Genomic DNA, 17,896 nt, shown 5'->3' with positions numbered 1-17,896 from the left:
TCTAATTAACATGAGAGCAAAATCCAAAATGAACAAGTAGCATAAAAGAATGTTTGGCAGAAAATAAGATCAATAATTGGCTACTATAGTGGGAAATACCTAATAAATAATCATATATTGCAACATGTGGTACACTTGCAATTGCAAATTGACCACAGTGACGTTTGGTTTTTTAAACATCTTTCCTTTTCTAGATTATTCAAAAATAATCTTTGTTTGGCAATTTCAACTAACCTAATACAATTATAGTATATACTTCCACATTGCTAGGGTAACGTATAGCTCAGAATTCAACAAGCTCTTCTAGTATAAATTGTGATCCGATATATATATTTGATCAATGCATAAAAAGCGAGTGGTTATAAAACTTCATGATTTTTCGACACGAAATTCCATATCACAAGAACAATCTCATTGTTATTTCATGAATGTAATTTTGACATTTCTAAATGTATTGTCAATAGCTAAGAAACCTTGACATATCTTATTGTGGTCTACAGAGCCAATGAAGTACTTACTTCTCGATAACTCGTTTAGCTCCATCCAATGTATTCTTCAGAAGCATTGCAACAGTCATTGGTCCAACGCCTCCCGGAACTGGAGTTATCCAGCCAGCCACCTTACATGCTTCCTGAAAATCGACATCTCCAACGAGCCTATAACCTGACTTCCTTGTAGGATCATCTACAGCATTTGTCCCAACATCAATTACTGTAGCACCAGGTTTGATCCAGCTGCCTTTGATCTGAAAAAATAAGGCAGCAAATCCGTTTAGAAGCCAGCCATCGAATGACCGATAAGAGCAACATTCTCCCAGAAAAGTTCTAATACTCCCTCCGTCTCAATTTGTTTGTCTTACTTTCATGTTTAGTACTCTTTAGTTTCAACTTTCCACATGGCTTGTTTAAGACTAGAAGATTAAAGGGCAGTTTGGTACATTCTACATATCGTCCTTTTTTAAATTCCGTGTCATGTCAAAATCAAACAAACAAATTGAAACAGAGGGAGTAATATTAATTGGGAAAGCTCTATCGCAAGGGTATAGGAAACAAAAACTAATGAATTGAGAAAAATGATATGAAAAGGAGGGGTTTCTGGGAGGTAAGAAATGGATGGTAGCAATTACCATCATAGCCTGCCCTGCGGCAGCAATGATAATGTCTGCTTCACGAATGATTTTCTCTGGTTCCTTGGTGCGCGAATGGACTACAGTAACAGTGGCATCTTCCTTCAGAAGGAGGAGAGATACTGGTAATCCAACAATGTTGCTTCGACCAACCACAACTGCGTTCTTCCCCTTTATGCTAATCCCACTTCGAACTAAAAGCTCAATGCATCCCTGTTTAACAGAGACCAGATAGGAGTGATTTTATAAGACAACAGAAGATGGTTGTATAATAGTATAGATTTGAACATAAATTCTTAGTAAGGCAAAAGAACTGGAGAACTGTATGTTTCAATCTTCCATTTCTTAGAATCAATGAAGTTTATGTTATTACCCTGGGCGTGCAAGGGTTGAACAAAGGTTGTCTGCCTTTCATTGCAAGCTTGCCGATATTCAGAGGATGAAAGCCATCTACATCCTTTTCCAGACTGATTTCACATAGAACTTTCTCTTCACTAATATGTTTTGGTAACGGAAGCTGTACCAGTATACCTGTAGCAATGCCACAAAGTGCCTTCAGTTGACTTGCCTTAGTTATGCATCACAATATTCCACCCTATACACTTGAAGGTCAACGATATACTTGCAGAACATAACTAATAAACCAGAACTGAAATGATTACTTGAGGAAAAAGAGAAAAAGAAAAGAAAGGAAAAACATCTACCAGTAGTGACACAAAACTCACAAAAACGCCACCAGCTGAGAATGAGAACATAAGAGATTCTAACCACCCAATTTAAAAAGTCATGCTAGAGGTGATCTATATACAGTAGCAGCAAAACACCCATATGTATAGTATGGAACTACAAAAGCCAAAAAGAAATGCAGGAATGAGATTTAAGATGGGTGCCGCGTGGAACCTATCAGAGACAACATATTAGATGAGAGATCTAATATGAAGATGTTCGTAATGTGTCAAATACACTTTATTAAACCAACTGAAGTAGTGCACATTTAGTACAACAACATGAAGCAATATACAGGTTGCATGCATAATAGTGGGTTAATATAGATGCCACTATGTTGCCAAGAATTAACGCCATTGATTTTATCTAACAGAGCAATTTCATATCAGAATATTTTGCATTGAGCCTACAATAGCTAGGACCTTGTGATTTTCTTTTGAACTAACTACACAGGACAATGTTGGCTAAAAAAACTTGGTAGTTCAAAATAAAAGTATAGCATGGATTAACAAAAAGGATGTTGGCTTATCATGATTTTGCACCAGAGATTTTGATTTTGCACAAAATTTCATTTCCTTGCTGCTGATCATAAGTTGGGAGTAATATTAGATTGCTAATGGATCGTAAGGATACTTCAGAGTTCCAAAGTGGGAGTGGGATGTGTTCTTGTAGACGCATCTAACCCTAGTTTACCACTAACTTTACTTTAGCCCGGAAGTCAGGTTGACTGTTCTTTTTCAATTGAGACTTGGTTCAAATATAAGTTTTTGTACCAGCTATTAGCTTTCCCAGATTCCGTTATGTGGGGTTTACTGTGAACCCTCAGTTAAGTACATTCAAGAATCTAGGCAAATCCATCGCAGTTGGTGGAGCTGGAGTTGGAGGTGGTTATTGTGCTGATACCACCTTACGGCATGATTCAATAGGCTCTTCAGTTCTGTCCATCCCTCCCCCAAAAGGAATCAAACGAAAATGGAGTTCAATTGGTGGATCTAACGATCAGTCAATTGGTTCATCTTTGTGTCTACGTTTAGGACATTCATCAAATTCCTCAGATAGCAAGGGGAGCTCAAGCGCTGCATGCACTTCAATGTCTTCAGCAAGAGAAAATGATGAAGAGTCCTCAATGGACCTGGACTTTAGTCTCCATCTTGGTAGTGAGAAGACTTCAAGCTCTAGAAAGTCTGCTCATCCTGAGTCCAAAAAACTTGCCAAAGGTCTTGCAGTTGATCTGGAACTAAGTCTATCCAGTGGTGCTGCTGAATCTGATGTCACTACTGTGCATTTGCTCTCCACTTCACCACAAAGTATCATGAAGGCGCCGCAGGCAATGGCTGGAGCTTTTCACACTGAAGAAGGATCAACAGCTATACATTGGAAGACTAGCAACATTTTCCATCCATTACGAACTCCTCAGGAAACTGGGTCTAATTACTTATTGAACCAGGCTGCAACACAAATCAAGCAAGCTACAGTCTCCCCCGATCTGTCGTCAAGTATAATCACAAATTCAAAGAGCTCAGTCACCTGTACTTCCGGGTTAACAAAACAGCAGCAACAACAACAGCAGCGTAGCAGTACTAAACAGTGTCAGTTCAAGGGATGCGTAAAAGGAGCAAGAGGTGCTTCTGCCCTTTGCATTGCCACGGTGGGGGCCGCAAGTGTAAGAAACCAGGCTGCCACAAGGGAGCCGAGGGTTGGACTGCATTTTGCAAAGCCCGTGGGGGTGGTCGTCGGTGTGAATTCCTAGGTTGTACAGAGAGCGCGGAAGGACGCACGGACTTTTGCATTGCACATGGGGGTGGATGCCATTGCAGTCAAGAAGGATGCAGCTGTGCTGCCAAAGGGAAGTTTGGATTATGCATTCGGAATGGTGGGGGCAAGAGATGCCAGCAAGAGGGCTGCACCAAAAGTGCAGAAGGACTCTCTGGCCTTTGCATTTCACATGGAGGTGGCCGGCACTGTCAGTACCCCAAATGTACTAAAGGAGCGCAAGGAAGTACCATGTTTTGCAAGGCACAGGGTGATGGTAAGCGTTGTACCTTTGAAGGGTGCAATAAGGGGACATAGGGGAGCACAGCTTTCTGTAAGGGTCATGGTGGTGGGAAGAGATGTTCATTCCAAGAAAATGGGCTCTACCCGAAGGGTGTTCATGGGGGCACACTCTTCTGTGTGGCCCATGGTGGTGGCAAGACGTGTGCTGTGCCAGAGTGTACCAGGAGAGCAAGGGGAAGAACTGATTTTTGTGTACGTCATGGTGGTGGAAAAAGTGCTCAGGGAAGCACCGATTTCTGCAAAGCCCACGGCGGAGGGAAGACTGAAGAGATGCTCTTGGGGTCAGCCTGAGTCTGAATTTGGGCAAGGTGATGGTCCTTGTAACTCATTTGCTAGAGGGAAGACTGGACTTTGTGCATCTCATGGTGCTCTCGTTCAAGACAAACGCGTTCATGGTGGTGCCACTCTTGGGGCTATGGTCCTGGATCTAGCGTCAAACCAGCCTGAGAAGATGAAGGAGATTGTCAACGTGGAAGACATCTGTTTTGATGTCAGAAAAATGCAGGGTAGTGGTATGACATCCGGCGATGACTCTCACATGAAATATCTTGGATTTAACCAGCCCAATATTCCAGTCGCAGGCAGCTCATCATCAGTTTCTGAAGGAAGGGTGCATGGAGGAGGTTTGATGGCATTGCTAGCAGGTGGTTCTGGTTGTACCTCAAACACCAGCAAGGGACCAGTTCCTGCATCTGAGCCAGGGAATTCTTACGTAGTCTCTAAGAACTGGATGTTAGATGTATAGCCACTCTATTTCTCAATTTGGTTTGTAGGTCTGCAGCGTTCCACCGCTATGTTTGTGTCCTTTTCATTTTAGTTTCTTCACTCTTTCTTATGTTATATGGGTTTGAACTGGAAGTTGTTACTGCTAAATGTATCTGTACCAATAAGGGGAGAAACCCCACTATGGTCATTGGTATTTGTACATAGCTTTTTTTCATGTAACATTTGGTCTTGTGAGTATTTCGTTCAAGTATAAAAAAAAAAAACACCTGCGATATGTCCAATCCAAATACAGACCAACAAGGCTAAATTTGGCCACTGATAAAACAGAAGTATAACAAAGGAAAATGCAAGAATATTAACTTCATATTATCGCAAAAGACTAACCATGTACATCAGGATTAGCATTTAGCTCATGGACCTTGCTAATCACCTCAGCTTCAGCTACATCCTCTGGGAGGTCTATATCAAAAGACTTAATGCAAAGCTCAGCACAAGATTTTCTCTTCATATTCACGTAACTTTGTGAATCCTTCCTATTTCCCACAATGACAACTGCCAACCCAGGGACCTGAAAATAACAAAAACTTGGATAGTTGAATACTGCATGACCATGAAAAATACAATTTCTGATGAAGGACAGTGCTTCACTAGCTTCAGACTTCAAATACATCATATACACACATTTAAGTATGCACATACTCTTTCAATTATCTTCATCAAATGCACTAGTAATTACCAGATAAATACAGAAATTTATGTACATGGACTCACTTATGCACACAGATACACTTGCCAAGAAAACTAACCTTGCCATACTTTTCTGAAAGACGTTGGACTTCAGAAGCAATCTCAGAACGAATAGTTTGAGCAATTGCTTTACCATCAATGATGGTAGCCTTGTGATCTGATGGCGATGCCATTGTATCTTCAGACGAGAGATAAATTGCCTACAACTTCACGACTGTTAGTTTCATGCCAGAAAAAAGTTCAACCAAAAAGTCAGCCTAGGATAACTGAATAAGAGTAGGCATATTCAAAGTCAAGGTTCTACTACATAATGCAGTACCCAATCCATAACATATAAAGCAGCAACGAATTTACTTTTGCTATCACTATATTTTAAAGTGTATAGGGATCACGGGGAGCCGAACAATCAAATTCAACATAATAACATCTAAAGTTTCATCACCTCAGCAAAGCATAGTTCGTAGAGATGAAAGGTGCAAAAATCACAAGTTATTATGGCAGGTACAATTTGAAGAAAAACAGGACTTTTCACCACACTGCTGTATAACTTTAGGTTATGTTACTCAAGCCGAGCTCTCTACCTCTCAGGAGGTAAGGGTAAGGGTCTACGTACACTCTACCCTTCCCAGAGGCCAGAGCCCACCTTTGGGATTACACTAGGTATGTTGTTGTTGCTGTGTAACTTTAGGTTGAATTAGAAACTTCAACAATTAAGGTCATTTCAAGGTTTCAAATGTTTTGTATACGTTGTTCGTAGTTGGTTCATTCAGCTCCAGAAACCAATGAGGTTTTTATAGTTATCTTAAATGTCCTCATAAAGTAGAAAAAAAATTCTGTAGCATTTCCATTTGAATTATTCATATGCATTCATCTCGTCGAAAAAATATGCTAAACTCAGTACATACATTTAGTTTCAGTACTAGATTGCCACTTTCACAATACCATTGCTAAAAAAAGTGTTAACGGGTAGTGTATTTTTGGAGAATCTGACACGAATCCATGTAACATGCATACAATTCAAAGTTTTATTCCAAAAAATTCAAAATCTTTTCCAGTCCTTATATGCACAAGGTAATGAACATGAAATGGAAAATACCGAAATAAAGTTAAAAAGAGTATAAATACGAGTAATTAATTATGAAATAATTCTAGTACACAACATATAAAATTGAAAAAATGACTATATTTATACTTGAACAATCCTTCTACTTTATCAGATTCAGTACTTGTATGCAATTTAATCAGAAAAAAATGGGGAAAAATTCAATCTTTAGCCATCAAAGAAACATTGAAACTTACGGAAAGAAAATCTTCAAAGTTTAGCCGATAAATCGGCCTTCAGATCTGTAAGAAATACAGCAAAAAATTGGAGCTGAAGAAGGAGAGTTGGTGAGACGAAGGGTACCCAAGTGGGAACTATGAAAATATGCTTTTGTTCATTAATATGTGGAAAAATATTTATTTTTATTTTTATGCCCAATGTGAAAAACATTAAAATTACCAAAAGTAGAATTTTCTTCTTTTATTGAATTTGAGGACAATTAGTAGCGTATTTCTCAAAGTAGAATTAATTATATTACATCCCTTAGGATGTGGTCCTTCTTCGACTCTAGTATGAACATAGTAATACTTTTTAAAAAAATCAAAGACTTTAACTCCATTATAAATGGATGAACAGTCTTATAAGGTTGTGGCCACGGATGATAAGTATTTCTCCATGTTTTAGTCGATCCCAAGGAGGAAGGGGGTTTATCGAAATTCCCTTTTGTTGAAAAATCACATTGTATAAACAAGATCAGTCTTTTTTATAGATATAGTAGACGCCCGTGAAAATCCTACTTTCACCACTGATCGAACCACTAAAAAGGTATCGAATCGAACAAAGAAAAAAGAAAAAAAAAGAGTTTTATCATTGTTTGAGTTGATAGTCCACTGGAAATGCTTACACAATTCTTTTGTGATACTAGCTAAAATATAATTCACTGCTTCTAAAGTTAAAAGCATATCTATCCTTATTTTGCCTACAATATCATTTACAAGCATATCTAATCTTTCAAGTTTTTATCACTTCTTTTCTTGGTCCATCAATCTGAATTCTCATAAAGGAGACAACTTTCCAAGAAAATTTGCAACCCCATCTCATAAAAATCTGATCTTTTTCTAGTTTCATCTTAGTTTTCAGCTCAATTGTCAATTGTTCCATCAATCTTGAAGTACGATTTTTTTTTTTTTTTTTTTTTATAACCGAGAAATCCGTCTGTGTCCCGCCCTTTGGACCAATCACAGCCTTCTAAACTCGGTGGATAATGGGCCCGCCCCTCTACCCTTCTCCACTTAAATACCGGGCTTCGCTTTGCATGGTGTGGGGCTTGAAAAAAAAATCTTAAGATTTTGTTAGGGGAAATGAGGGAAGAAGATTCCAATTGGTTTGCTAAATGGGAAGAAGAATTGCCTTCTCCAAAGGAACTAATGCCTTTATCCCAAACCTTAATTACTCCTAATCTAGCTATAGCTTTTGATATTCAAAACCCCAATACCCCAAATCCCAAAATATCACCACTAGTTCATACTCTTTCATCAACCGAGTTCGAGTCGAACTTGGCTGAGTTGGGTGGCATGGCAGGTTCATCGGGGGTTGGTGATGAACCTGCTCGCACCCAAAAAAGGCCTAGGCTTGTGTGGACACCACAGCTACATAAAAGGTTTGTGGATGCAGTTGCACAATTGGGGATCAAGAATGCTGTTCCCAAGACTATAATGCAGTTGATGAGTGTAGATGGCTTAACTCATGAGAATGTTGCTAGTCATTTGCAGAAATATAGGCTTTATTTGAAACGTATGCAGGGTTTTTCTAATAGTGGTAGTGTTTACGGGGCAGGGGTGGATCCCGCAACAGATCATCTGTTTGCGAGTTCACCCTTGCCTGCTCATTTTTTGCATCCAGGGAGGGGAAATTCTGATCATTACATGCCATTTGTGCCAGTGGCTGCAGTTATTGGACATGCTCCACAACTTCAGCAGCAATATAGGCATTTCGGGTCACCGCCCAACAGGCAGTTTGAGGTTCCATTCTTGCCCCGGCAGTTGCAGCAGCCAGTTCAGAGAATGGGGACATCAGTGCATAGTAGTAGTTCTGTGTTGGAGTCAGCTACAGCTGCTAATGGGAAGAAGGTTCTTACTTTGTTTCCAAATGGGGATGATTGACTGAAATTCACAAGAGTTGATTTCTCAGATGGTCACTCGTAATTTGTAACTTTTAACTTGTTAGGTCAATTTTGCTTATGGATATTTTTCGAATAATACTTTAGTCTTTGATTTAGAACCTTTTGTTTGGATAGGTGTTGTTTCTGTTTGTCCCTTATAAACTGTGAATTCACTTTCAAGTCCATTGTGTTTTCAAGAATTAGGATTTGTTGCTTAGTGTCAATGCTGAAATTTGTTCACTTAGATGAACTTCTACAAGTGTAATTATGTTATAGTTAGCACTGTGTTTCTCTTGTGTTGGCTACGAGTGACGAATAATGACCGAGAAGTCAACTAGCCTCAGGGTTAGCAGTAACAAAATCTGATATATTTCCGTGGTTGCATAAGAAGCACACATGGTTGAATGGTCTCGTTGTAGACTTAAACACTTCGTTGTGAATATCTCCGGAGAGAACAATGATTCTGGTGATAATGTTACTCCATTGTTTATGTCTCAACACCATAATTGATCATTTCTAGCTGCATTTTCTTAAATTTGGTTACTCCTTTCTTCTTTTGCCAAGTATAAGAAACAGTGAAACGAGTTTCCACTTCTGAAACTTGTCAATTAAAACGCGATTGTGTGAACTTGTATCAGATTTCTGCCACAAAATTGCAGGTAGTATCAACTTTTATGTATTCGAAGATCGTCTCAATCATTCAACATACTACAAGCTAGCTTATTAATGATATTGTAGGCAAAACAAGGATAGATATGCTTTTAACAATGGAAGCAGTGAGTTATATCACAGTGTAAGCATTTCCAGTGGACTATTAACTCAAATAATGACAAGACTCCTTTTTTCTTTTTTTTCTTTGTTTGATTTCCGATACCTTTTTCGTGGTTCGATCAGTGATGAAAGTAGTATTAACTCAACATACTACTATAGCAAAAAATCATCGATCACAGTAAAAATCATCAAATGCAATTCAAAAAACAATAGATCTGCGAACAGTAAACAGAAAACATACCTTCTGAATCGGAGAGAAAAGGCTGAAGAGATCTGAAAATTGATTGAACAGTGAAGTAGAACTACTCACTCGATCGAGAGAGTAGTAGAAAGAGTGAGAAGAGTAGAGGTAAGGGAATTGAAGCACACGAGAGAATTTTATATGAGCAAGAGGGAAAGATCAACGGCTGTAATTTAACCCTCCTTTCACATCTGGATCCCTATGATGAAAAATGAACGATCAAGATGAGATCTAAAATGGTGAGTTTTGATTTTATAGGTAAAATATATTAGTTGAGAGATATTTTAGTGACGATTATGTCCTTTGTAATGTGAAATTACTTGAATGTCCTCCCACAATCATCTTATTGTGTTAGGGAACAAATTATTCCGAGGTTAGTTATTTCTATATTGTTGGGGTTATCCTGAGGTTAATATGGGATAAATAACTCGCGGCTTTATCCTAACTAAATATGCGATAAATTTATCTTAAACTTAATCTCAAAAATAACCTCGTACCAAATAAGCGCTTGTTACTTTTCAAATTTGCTCCAACCGTGTTGGTTTTTTTCTGGTGTTCACACCATTTGATTAATTTTCAATATATATTTTTTTAAAAAAAATTATGTAAGAGCCACCATCTTTCTACCACTAAAAAAACATTTAAAATTTAAATATGAGGTGTCGAATTGAAATATTTTATTATTATGAGATATTGAGTTTAATTTTCATACCATTCCACTCTAACTAATATATAATAAAATAGATTTGAATTTTTGCAAATGAATAATGGGTTTCTTCTATTCTAGCTTGAAAGGCAAGTAAACTATACACTCATAAGTCATAACTACTCTCTTCAACTTAGATGATATAATTATGACTATGAGATTTGGAGGCAAAGTTAAATTTCTAGCTATGATTTTGATAGAATTGGATAGATTAAGTCAGTATTTTTAAAGACATCAAAATTTTATCAGACTTAAAATAGATTCTTACAAGACAGGTTCAATTCATGTTCTTAAAATTTATGGTTCGTTAGAGTTTTTTGGAGGTTGCTCCACTTTAAACTTTAGTTCATGAAAAATAACTTAAATATTTCATATATTCTTGAATATTCACAAAGAGATCAAAATTTGTAAAGTATTATCTTTCTCAAAATCGAAGAGATCACTGGAATGTTCTTATGAGATCAAGATCAATACTCAAAGTGATGTCGACGTTCCTAGAAATCAAATACATCTTAAAGAAATTCAAATTATCCTACGTTTGAAAAATACGTGTCTAAATCACAAAAATTCCTATGTTAGATCACTTTTGTTTTCCTCACATGATATGTTTGAAAACAATATATTTATATATAAGGATAAATAGATGGTACTCTCACTTGTTAGATCTCTATTGGTCATACATTCACAAGACATGGAACATGGTATTAAGCAAAGAGACAAATAAATCCCCTAATTAAGTACACCATATATATAAACTAGAAGGATGACGCCCGTGCACGCATGGGCCCAACGTGCCCAATATGTTATTAAAATGAGTAAATTATAATTAAGAATTCTGTCTACAATATTGGTATAATATTGTTACAATACGTGCAAAAATAATGCTAACTAAAATTCAATTGAAATTGAGATTACTGTCAATCCTCCTATTTTTGCAAAATGGAAATTTAAGCAAGTGTTTTCTGAACATATGTATAAAAATACCAAAGGTTGCACCAGTCAATACCGACCAGTTCAACTCTTTGTACATATTTCATTTACAATTGGCAAGCTTTACCATTTTTTTTTTTTATGAACATCAACTCCAACTTCTTGTAGTTCTTTTCCACCTTAAAGTTATAAGCACTCAACCGATATTTTTTTAATGGCTGCTACACATTCAAATATGAAAGTTGGATAGTTTTAAAACAAAAAGTTCATTTCTTACTTTGGGCCGCCCAGAGTTCACAATCAAATCAGACCTTAAGTTTGAATAACATAATATTACCTTGATGTTGTATAAACCACTAAGAAATCCTTTTATTACATTTAACATATAATACAACAACTTAGTCTTCAAGAGCTCATGCTCTACCTATCCTTATGCTTCTTAATTTGGGGACATAGAAAGAGCACATACTAAAAATGTCGGCTTCTCTTTGTCTCACCTACATCTCATATACAAAATTGTCTCTCGTGAAATATAAAATAAATGTTTGTTTTACTTCTATTGAGGGACATGGAAAGAGAGAAAATATTAAAAAAAAAAATGAATGTGAGAATAAATTAGCTAAAAATGTTTGCAAAAGATAATCACAGACATTTTAGAGCTCATACTTGGACCAAGCAAAACCTCCATTTTTTCATCTATTTCATTGCCAAACCTTCAAATGCAATAAGCAAAACACAAGGAAGCCATTAATGACCATGACACAAAATTCTGATGAAAGAATATTATGCTACAAATAAAAGAGAAAACCTGAAGTCTATATTACTCTATAAGAAGCATATGACAACACTCTTAAACACAATATTATTATATTGCATACTAAAATTACTACTCCTATTTTACATATGATATAAAAAAGTTTAGGAGTTAGTAGCTACTGTTGAGCAACAAACTCAAGATTAAAGAAAAGAGTTCGTTTATGCGTTAAATTAATAGTCTTATAGGATTCTTCCATTACCCGGATATTTTATTACTATCATTTCTCAAATTTTTTCTAGCGTCAACATTATTACTTATTTATTTGCTAGATTTCTTATGTTCATTATGAAAAATATTTTTAACATTATCAATTGTATCTAACTAATATGAACACATGAAACAAACACTTTGAGAAAGCACAAGATCATATGACAGACTTCTAGAACTCAATCTAGTAACAAAATTTTCAATATTAAAGTTTCAGCTTTTATCCATGAACAACTGCTAAAAATAAATGCAACACCAACATCACGGTCCATTGCCAAAAAGTTTAAAGGTTCTTAAGAAAATGTAGAATGGTACCTTAAAGGACTTGGAAATTGGAGAGCCTGAAATCAACCTTATCGCCTGATTCAACCTGCTTGTTATTATGACTTTGTAATTTAAACAATTTTTCTTTGAATACCACCTCAACTTACTATATTAGTAGCTGAATTTTTTCGAAAATGTAGTTCAAACAACAAAAAGATGAATACTGAAAGCTTACCCTAAATTTTCAGCATTACGTTATCACTTCTAATTTCATGGCAGCATCAAAGAATTCGGCAACTCAAATTCTTTCTCAATATTTTTGGGGGAAAATACCATATGAAAAAAAGATATTATAAGGGAAAATGTCTATTTACCTAAGCCCACCGTTCAACTTCATTAGCACCTTGAATCATCTGCCAAAACAATCAACTCTTGTAACTAATCTCTCTTCATAACACACAAGTCTTACCTTCACTGGGAATTTCGTCAAACATGCGACCGCATCAAGCCATTAATTATCTGCAAAAAGTTATTATATATATTGATAAGAAAATACTACTAATATTTTTAGTATTTTAGAGCTAGAAACTGCAAAATATTGAAAACAAAATTATGCATGTATTTCAAGAGGCATCTATCAAAACTCAAAAGAATCCAAGAAAAATTATGGAAGACCTAAAATAAGAAAAATCAGTAGATTAATAGGAAGCATAAACACAATAATGAGCAAAAAAGAGTAAAAATTCACAAGGGAAGAGGGCCAATACCATACAAGAATACTTACCAAGTAAACAATTGAAAGAACTTGAGAAGTTGGAGTGAGACTCTGAAGTAAAGTTTAACTCCGTTCAAGGTTTAAAATGGCTGTCAATTTGCCATGAAAGTTGTCAGGCAGAGAAGAAAGAGTAGAAGCAGAGGTGAGAGAGTGAATAAAGTGAATTTACTATTTTAACCCTACTCGTACAACTCAAGTTCTGTTTGAAGTACACTTTACATTGCTTCTTGTACCTCATTTTGGTTCCCAACATGAGGAAAGGTTTCCAAATAATTGTTAGAATTATCTTTTCAAACTTCTTCCATGGGTGACCAAGAATGTATACAGTGGAGTAAAAATCATTGTAGATTTGTCAAAATTGCCAACATTATGAAAAATAACTCAATACAATGAAAAACAATCAAGGATTGCAACTTATGAATACAAATCAGAGACTTTACCATGTTTTGAATTACACCATCTTCCAATTTCATTACACCACAAATTAGTTGAACAATGAACATTCCAACCTTTTCTTAGCCCCCAAATTTCAAAGCCAGAATAGAAAGCACAATAAAACATAAGAGTTAAATAAATAATATACATTGTCAATGTAACGTAAATAAGTTTTACATGTGATGGTAAGTAGCACATTTTATCAAGAAGGTTAATGTAAATCTGCTAACCTGATAGTGCAAAAAAATATTTACATTGATCATGTATAAAACTCAAATGTAAAGGTACATCATTTGCAATAAATGCATTATTTCATTCCGTGACGCATACGGACAACTTAACTATCATTCTGCACATTAATTAGGTCCAACATCAAATATTGTTACCAAATCTAGAGAAGATCCTTCAATTATTCTAAATTGTTTGATATTATGAGAAACATTCGAGTACCCTCTTGTATTCTTATTCCAAGAAGCAAGAAAATGACTCTGGTCCTTCTAGTTTAGCTGTGATAAAATGGGGAAAAAATGATTTTTCGTAATGAGGCACGTAATGTTGCTTCTATATAGAATTAGAGGGAGTTGAGGGTCAATTCATTTTATGAATAACTTAGACTCTACCTGGAATTGAAAGGTTCAAATTCCACAAATAACAATCATATATTTTTTCTTGTTCTCCTTCACCTAAGAGAAGGGACAAAAGACATTTTATTTATTTATTTGTCTTGGTATTTCTGTTTCGCATATTTCTTTTCTACCTCTCTCTCTCTTCAACAGTACAAAAAAAGTTCACTAAGAAGTGAGGAAGGGAAAATAATTATTAGTTGACAGGTTGACCAACCTTTAGTGTTGAATCAAAGATCCATCTCGATGTAGGCATATTATCAAGCACCCTTGGTGCACTAAGGAAACTTGAGTATTTATTCATGAAGATGCATGAATAAATCAGAAAATAATATTGACATTCATATATTATTTATAGAGAAAATACAATAGAGAACAATAATCTAAAAGAATAAATACCAAAATTTAATTCAGATGATGAATGTTTGTCGAAATTTGAGCAAGAGTATCTCCATCTTCATCAACAACTCGTTTGGATGGTTGTTAAATATTATTTTGTTTATAGTGATTTTCATCCAATTTTCCTTTCCACAAATGGATCAGGGGAAATAAAAATGGTCACATCTGTAAACTTCATGTCTTTATATTCTCTAAAAAATCACTAATTGCACAAGAAAAAAATTGAAGCAAAAAAAAAACAAAATTAAGGAAGAAAAAAGCGAGAAAAACTTACCACAAAATACAATTAAGAAACTTGAATTTGAAAGAGTCAATGAAGAAGAAAGTGAACTTCAAAGATCCATCTTGAAGGCTGAAGCTCTGAAGCAATAAACCTAATATTGGCTGGTGAGTGTTTTGAGCATTGGTGAAATGATAGTGCATTTGCATTGACGCATTGTCAACAGGAAAAATAACAAATAAAATGATGTCCAATAAAATAAAGCCAAGTTTGTAGTACACTTGACATAGCTTATTGTACAACATGTTATTACCATGTTCGTACACAGGAGCGGATTTACGTTGAGCCATGGGGGTTCATCCGAACCCCCTTCGTCGAAAAATTACACTATATATATAAAGATTAAAATATTAATTTACGTGTACCCCCTGAACATATACCAAAGGCGTAGCTCAGTGGCATTGGGGGTTCAGGAATTTGCTCTATTGCACGCGAGGTCGCGTGTTCGAATTCGGGCAAAGGCATTTTTTTATCAGCTTATATTTTAGACGTTTTAATTTTTTTTAAAAAATAATAATGCAATCAGAAAACGATGTTTAGTTCCAAAAAATTAAAACACTGATTGGGAATTTAGGATTTATTAGTTTAACCCCTAATTACAAAGTCAAATATTAAAAAACCCTTTTCTTCTTGATTCGATCCGTTTAATCTGACTCGTTTATTTGTGGATATTATTTACGTGATTAATTTTTTTTGAACCCCCTTGATGAAAATCCTCCCTTCGCCACTGTTCGTACATACTAAGTCTCATTTCTAAATATGCTAGATGGACGATTGCCCGTGCTGAACACGGGCCCAACTTAATTTTGAAGCAAACTTTTTCATAGTAAAATGCACAACTATACCTGATCAAAATTTTATATTATTACAGAAAAATAATAGCAGACAAACAATGTGTTTTTCCATTTTTCTTTCTCTAAAATATTCATGAGCTAGGACCACGAGGAATCCTAAACGTCTACCCACTAATTCATTACCATATATATCAATCAATTCTAAAACATCATTACAACAACTAAGACTAAATAAATACACCCAACAGAAAAAAGAATAATCTTTCAAGATCACCTTGGTAAAGCATATATAGCTCCCAGAAGTGACTCATTTCACCAATAGAAATTATAAATCATACAATATTATTTTGATGAGAAGCCCATCTTATGTATTTGTTCACAATTAGAACAGTAACCAAGATTATGCAAAATCAATGTAAAAGAATTGATACGTACATGTACGTTCATTAGGTTGAAGGAAACAAAGGTCACCCATCCAACTAACACAAAAAAAAATATTCTTCCCAACTAAGCTATTCATGCTCAACCAAATTTTCCAAACTTTATTTCCATCAACCAAATTTCTGGACAGATGACATTCCAGCAACATTGTCCATATTGACCTTGTTCATGGTCAATTGAGTTTGTAAATTAGGTGGAGCTAACTACTTTACAGTTGGTATGAGATGTTGTGAAGTATTACCATACTAAAGTGGTTCATATCTTGAGCTCTTTGATCCCGTGACAGCAGATGCAAGTGGTCTATTATTAATATGAGATGCAGTCTGTAGACCTCTTCCGCTCCCCTGCATGTGAATGGTCGTTTTTCACTGCAAAAGAAGTTTAGTTGTTGTAAATATTTAGAGTTAGTTTAGCCCTCTACAATAAGACACTTTTCAGATCAAACATGACTTACTAATGAAGGAGAATAATCCCTCATATCCGGGAACAAGTCAAGCACAACATTTCTTAACCAGGTCTCTAGGAAATCCACAAGATGTTTTGATAAAAAAAAAATTTGGCTTCAACTCGACTCAACAAAAGACTTATCTCACATAGAAATATCACCCTTAGATAAAAGAATATAGATTAAGCATTCAACAATTAACATAAGAAAGAACAATATAGAAAAGGATCAATATATATATATATATATGTCGCAACCTCAGGCTAAATTCGATATATTCCATGTATAGGTCAACCACCATTCATCAAAATAATTTTAATCTAGTTCTTAAAGTTAAATTGTACAACTTATTGATTTCTGAAAGTCTATGCAAATAAAAGGTCTTACCATACTTGATACTCCAGCCAAACAAAGTATATAAGGGGCGTACATCCTTTATATTACCTGAAACTATAACAAAATGACATTAGACAAATAAGAGCTCGTGCAGGAAGAGGCACATTATAAATGAAATTTTTCATGTACATATGACAAATAAGCACTCATGCAGGAAGAGGCATATAAATCGAATAATTTAAATAGTAATCTATTCTTGGTTAGTGCTAATTTAATTAGAAATTGTATCTCTTGTACATTTTTCTCTCATCATTGTTAGACATTCCTTAGGTCTTACCGAATCACACATATGAGATATTGATAACACACATAGAGCGAGGTCCATGATTTTATTCCAAATTACTGAATTTCATAAGGCATTACTTTACTTTTTGGTTGAGGCATTTTATTTCAATGATAAAACTATTACGAACAATGTCTTTATTTGCATTATTTTGATGAGTAAGTACTGAAAAAAGAGGTCATTGATGCTGAAATACGTATGTCAAACTTGAGATATATCTCTTGAGGAGAAAATGAACCCAAAAATGGGCAACTTGAGCAATCAAAGCTACCCATCTTCCACTGCCGACTATGAACAATTGTCAGCTAATGATTTCTACTTTACTAAGCACTGCTCATTTTTTGGTGATAAGTATCAGTCTGCTTTTCAAGAAGTGTAAACAGAAAGGGAACAAAAATTTAAATGATGTGCAAGTTAAAGGAAGAGTTATTTGAATTTTAGACGAAGATCTTTTATTTATCCAAAGAAGTTGTAAAACAAAGGCAGACCACAAAGAGAAAAATAGA

At 35.4% G+C, this 17,896-nt stretch overlaps 2 protein-coding genes and 1 pseudogene across 2 annotated transcripts; 2 read left to right on the top strand and 1 right to left on the bottom strand.

Annotated features, from left to right (window-relative positions):
• Positions 1–304: 304 nt before the first annotated feature.
• On the bottom strand, positions 305–6,702 carry LOC125806831 (bifunctional protein FolD 2). The gene is made up of 6 exons (XM_049486581.1): positions 6,680–6,702; positions 5,440–5,594; positions 5,018–5,201; positions 1,500–1,657; positions 1,127–1,339; positions 305–745 (listed from the first exon to the last, which is right to left on the bottom strand). The coding sequence occupies exons 2-6, from the start codon at positions 5,551–5,553 to the stop codon at positions 515–517; spliced, it is 900 nt and encodes a 299-aa protein (XP_049342538.1). The 5' UTR covers positions 5,554–5,594; positions 6,680–6,702; the 3' UTR covers positions 305–514.
• On the top strand, positions 2,469–4,860 carry LOC125841031 (uncharacterized; annotated as a pseudogene).
• A 1,057-nt stretch (positions 6,703–7,759) lies between the features above and the next one.
• LOC125806838 (transcription factor MYBC1-like) lies at positions 7,760–8,584 on the top strand. The gene has a single exon (XM_049486588.1). It carries the CDS (start codon positions 7,784–7,786, stop codon positions 8,582–8,584), a length of 801 nt encoding a protein of 266 aa, XP_049342545.1. The 5' UTR covers positions 7,760–7,783.
• The last annotated feature ends 9,312 nt before the right edge of the window (positions 8,585–17,896 follow it).

The sequence above is a fragment of the Solanum verrucosum genome, unplaced genomic scaffold (genome assembly GCF_900185275.1).
Source record: "Solanum verrucosum unplaced genomic scaffold, falcon-dt-bn FXZP01000196.1, whole genome shotgun sequence".
Classification (NCBI taxonomy): domain Eukaryota; kingdom Viridiplantae; phylum Streptophyta; class Magnoliopsida; order Solanales; family Solanaceae; genus Solanum; species Solanum verrucosum.
The sequence above is the reverse complement of the archived record's forward strand: the minus strand, read 5'-3'. Positions and strand labels throughout refer to the sequence as shown.

What these genes read in the sequence shown, in the direction of transcription:
- LOC125806831 (XM_049486581.1), bottom strand. Translation starts at nt 5,553, where the DNA reads ATGGCATCGCCATCAGATCACAAGGCTACCATCATTGATGGTAAAGCA. An exon ending in TGCTAATCCTGATGTACATG is followed by an intron (nt 1,658 to 5,017) that starts GTTAGTCTTTTG and finishes GCATTGCTACAG; the next exon opens with GTATACTGGTACAGCTTCCG. An exon ending in TCAACCCTTGCACGCCCAGG is followed by an intron (nt 1,340 to 1,499) that starts GTAATAACATAA and finishes TCTGTTAAACAG; the next exon opens with GGATGCATTGAGCTTTTAGT.
- LOC125806838 (XM_049486588.1), top strand. Translation starts at nt 7,784, where the DNA reads ATGAGGGAAGAAGATTCCAATTGGTTTGCTAAATGGGAAGAAGAATTG.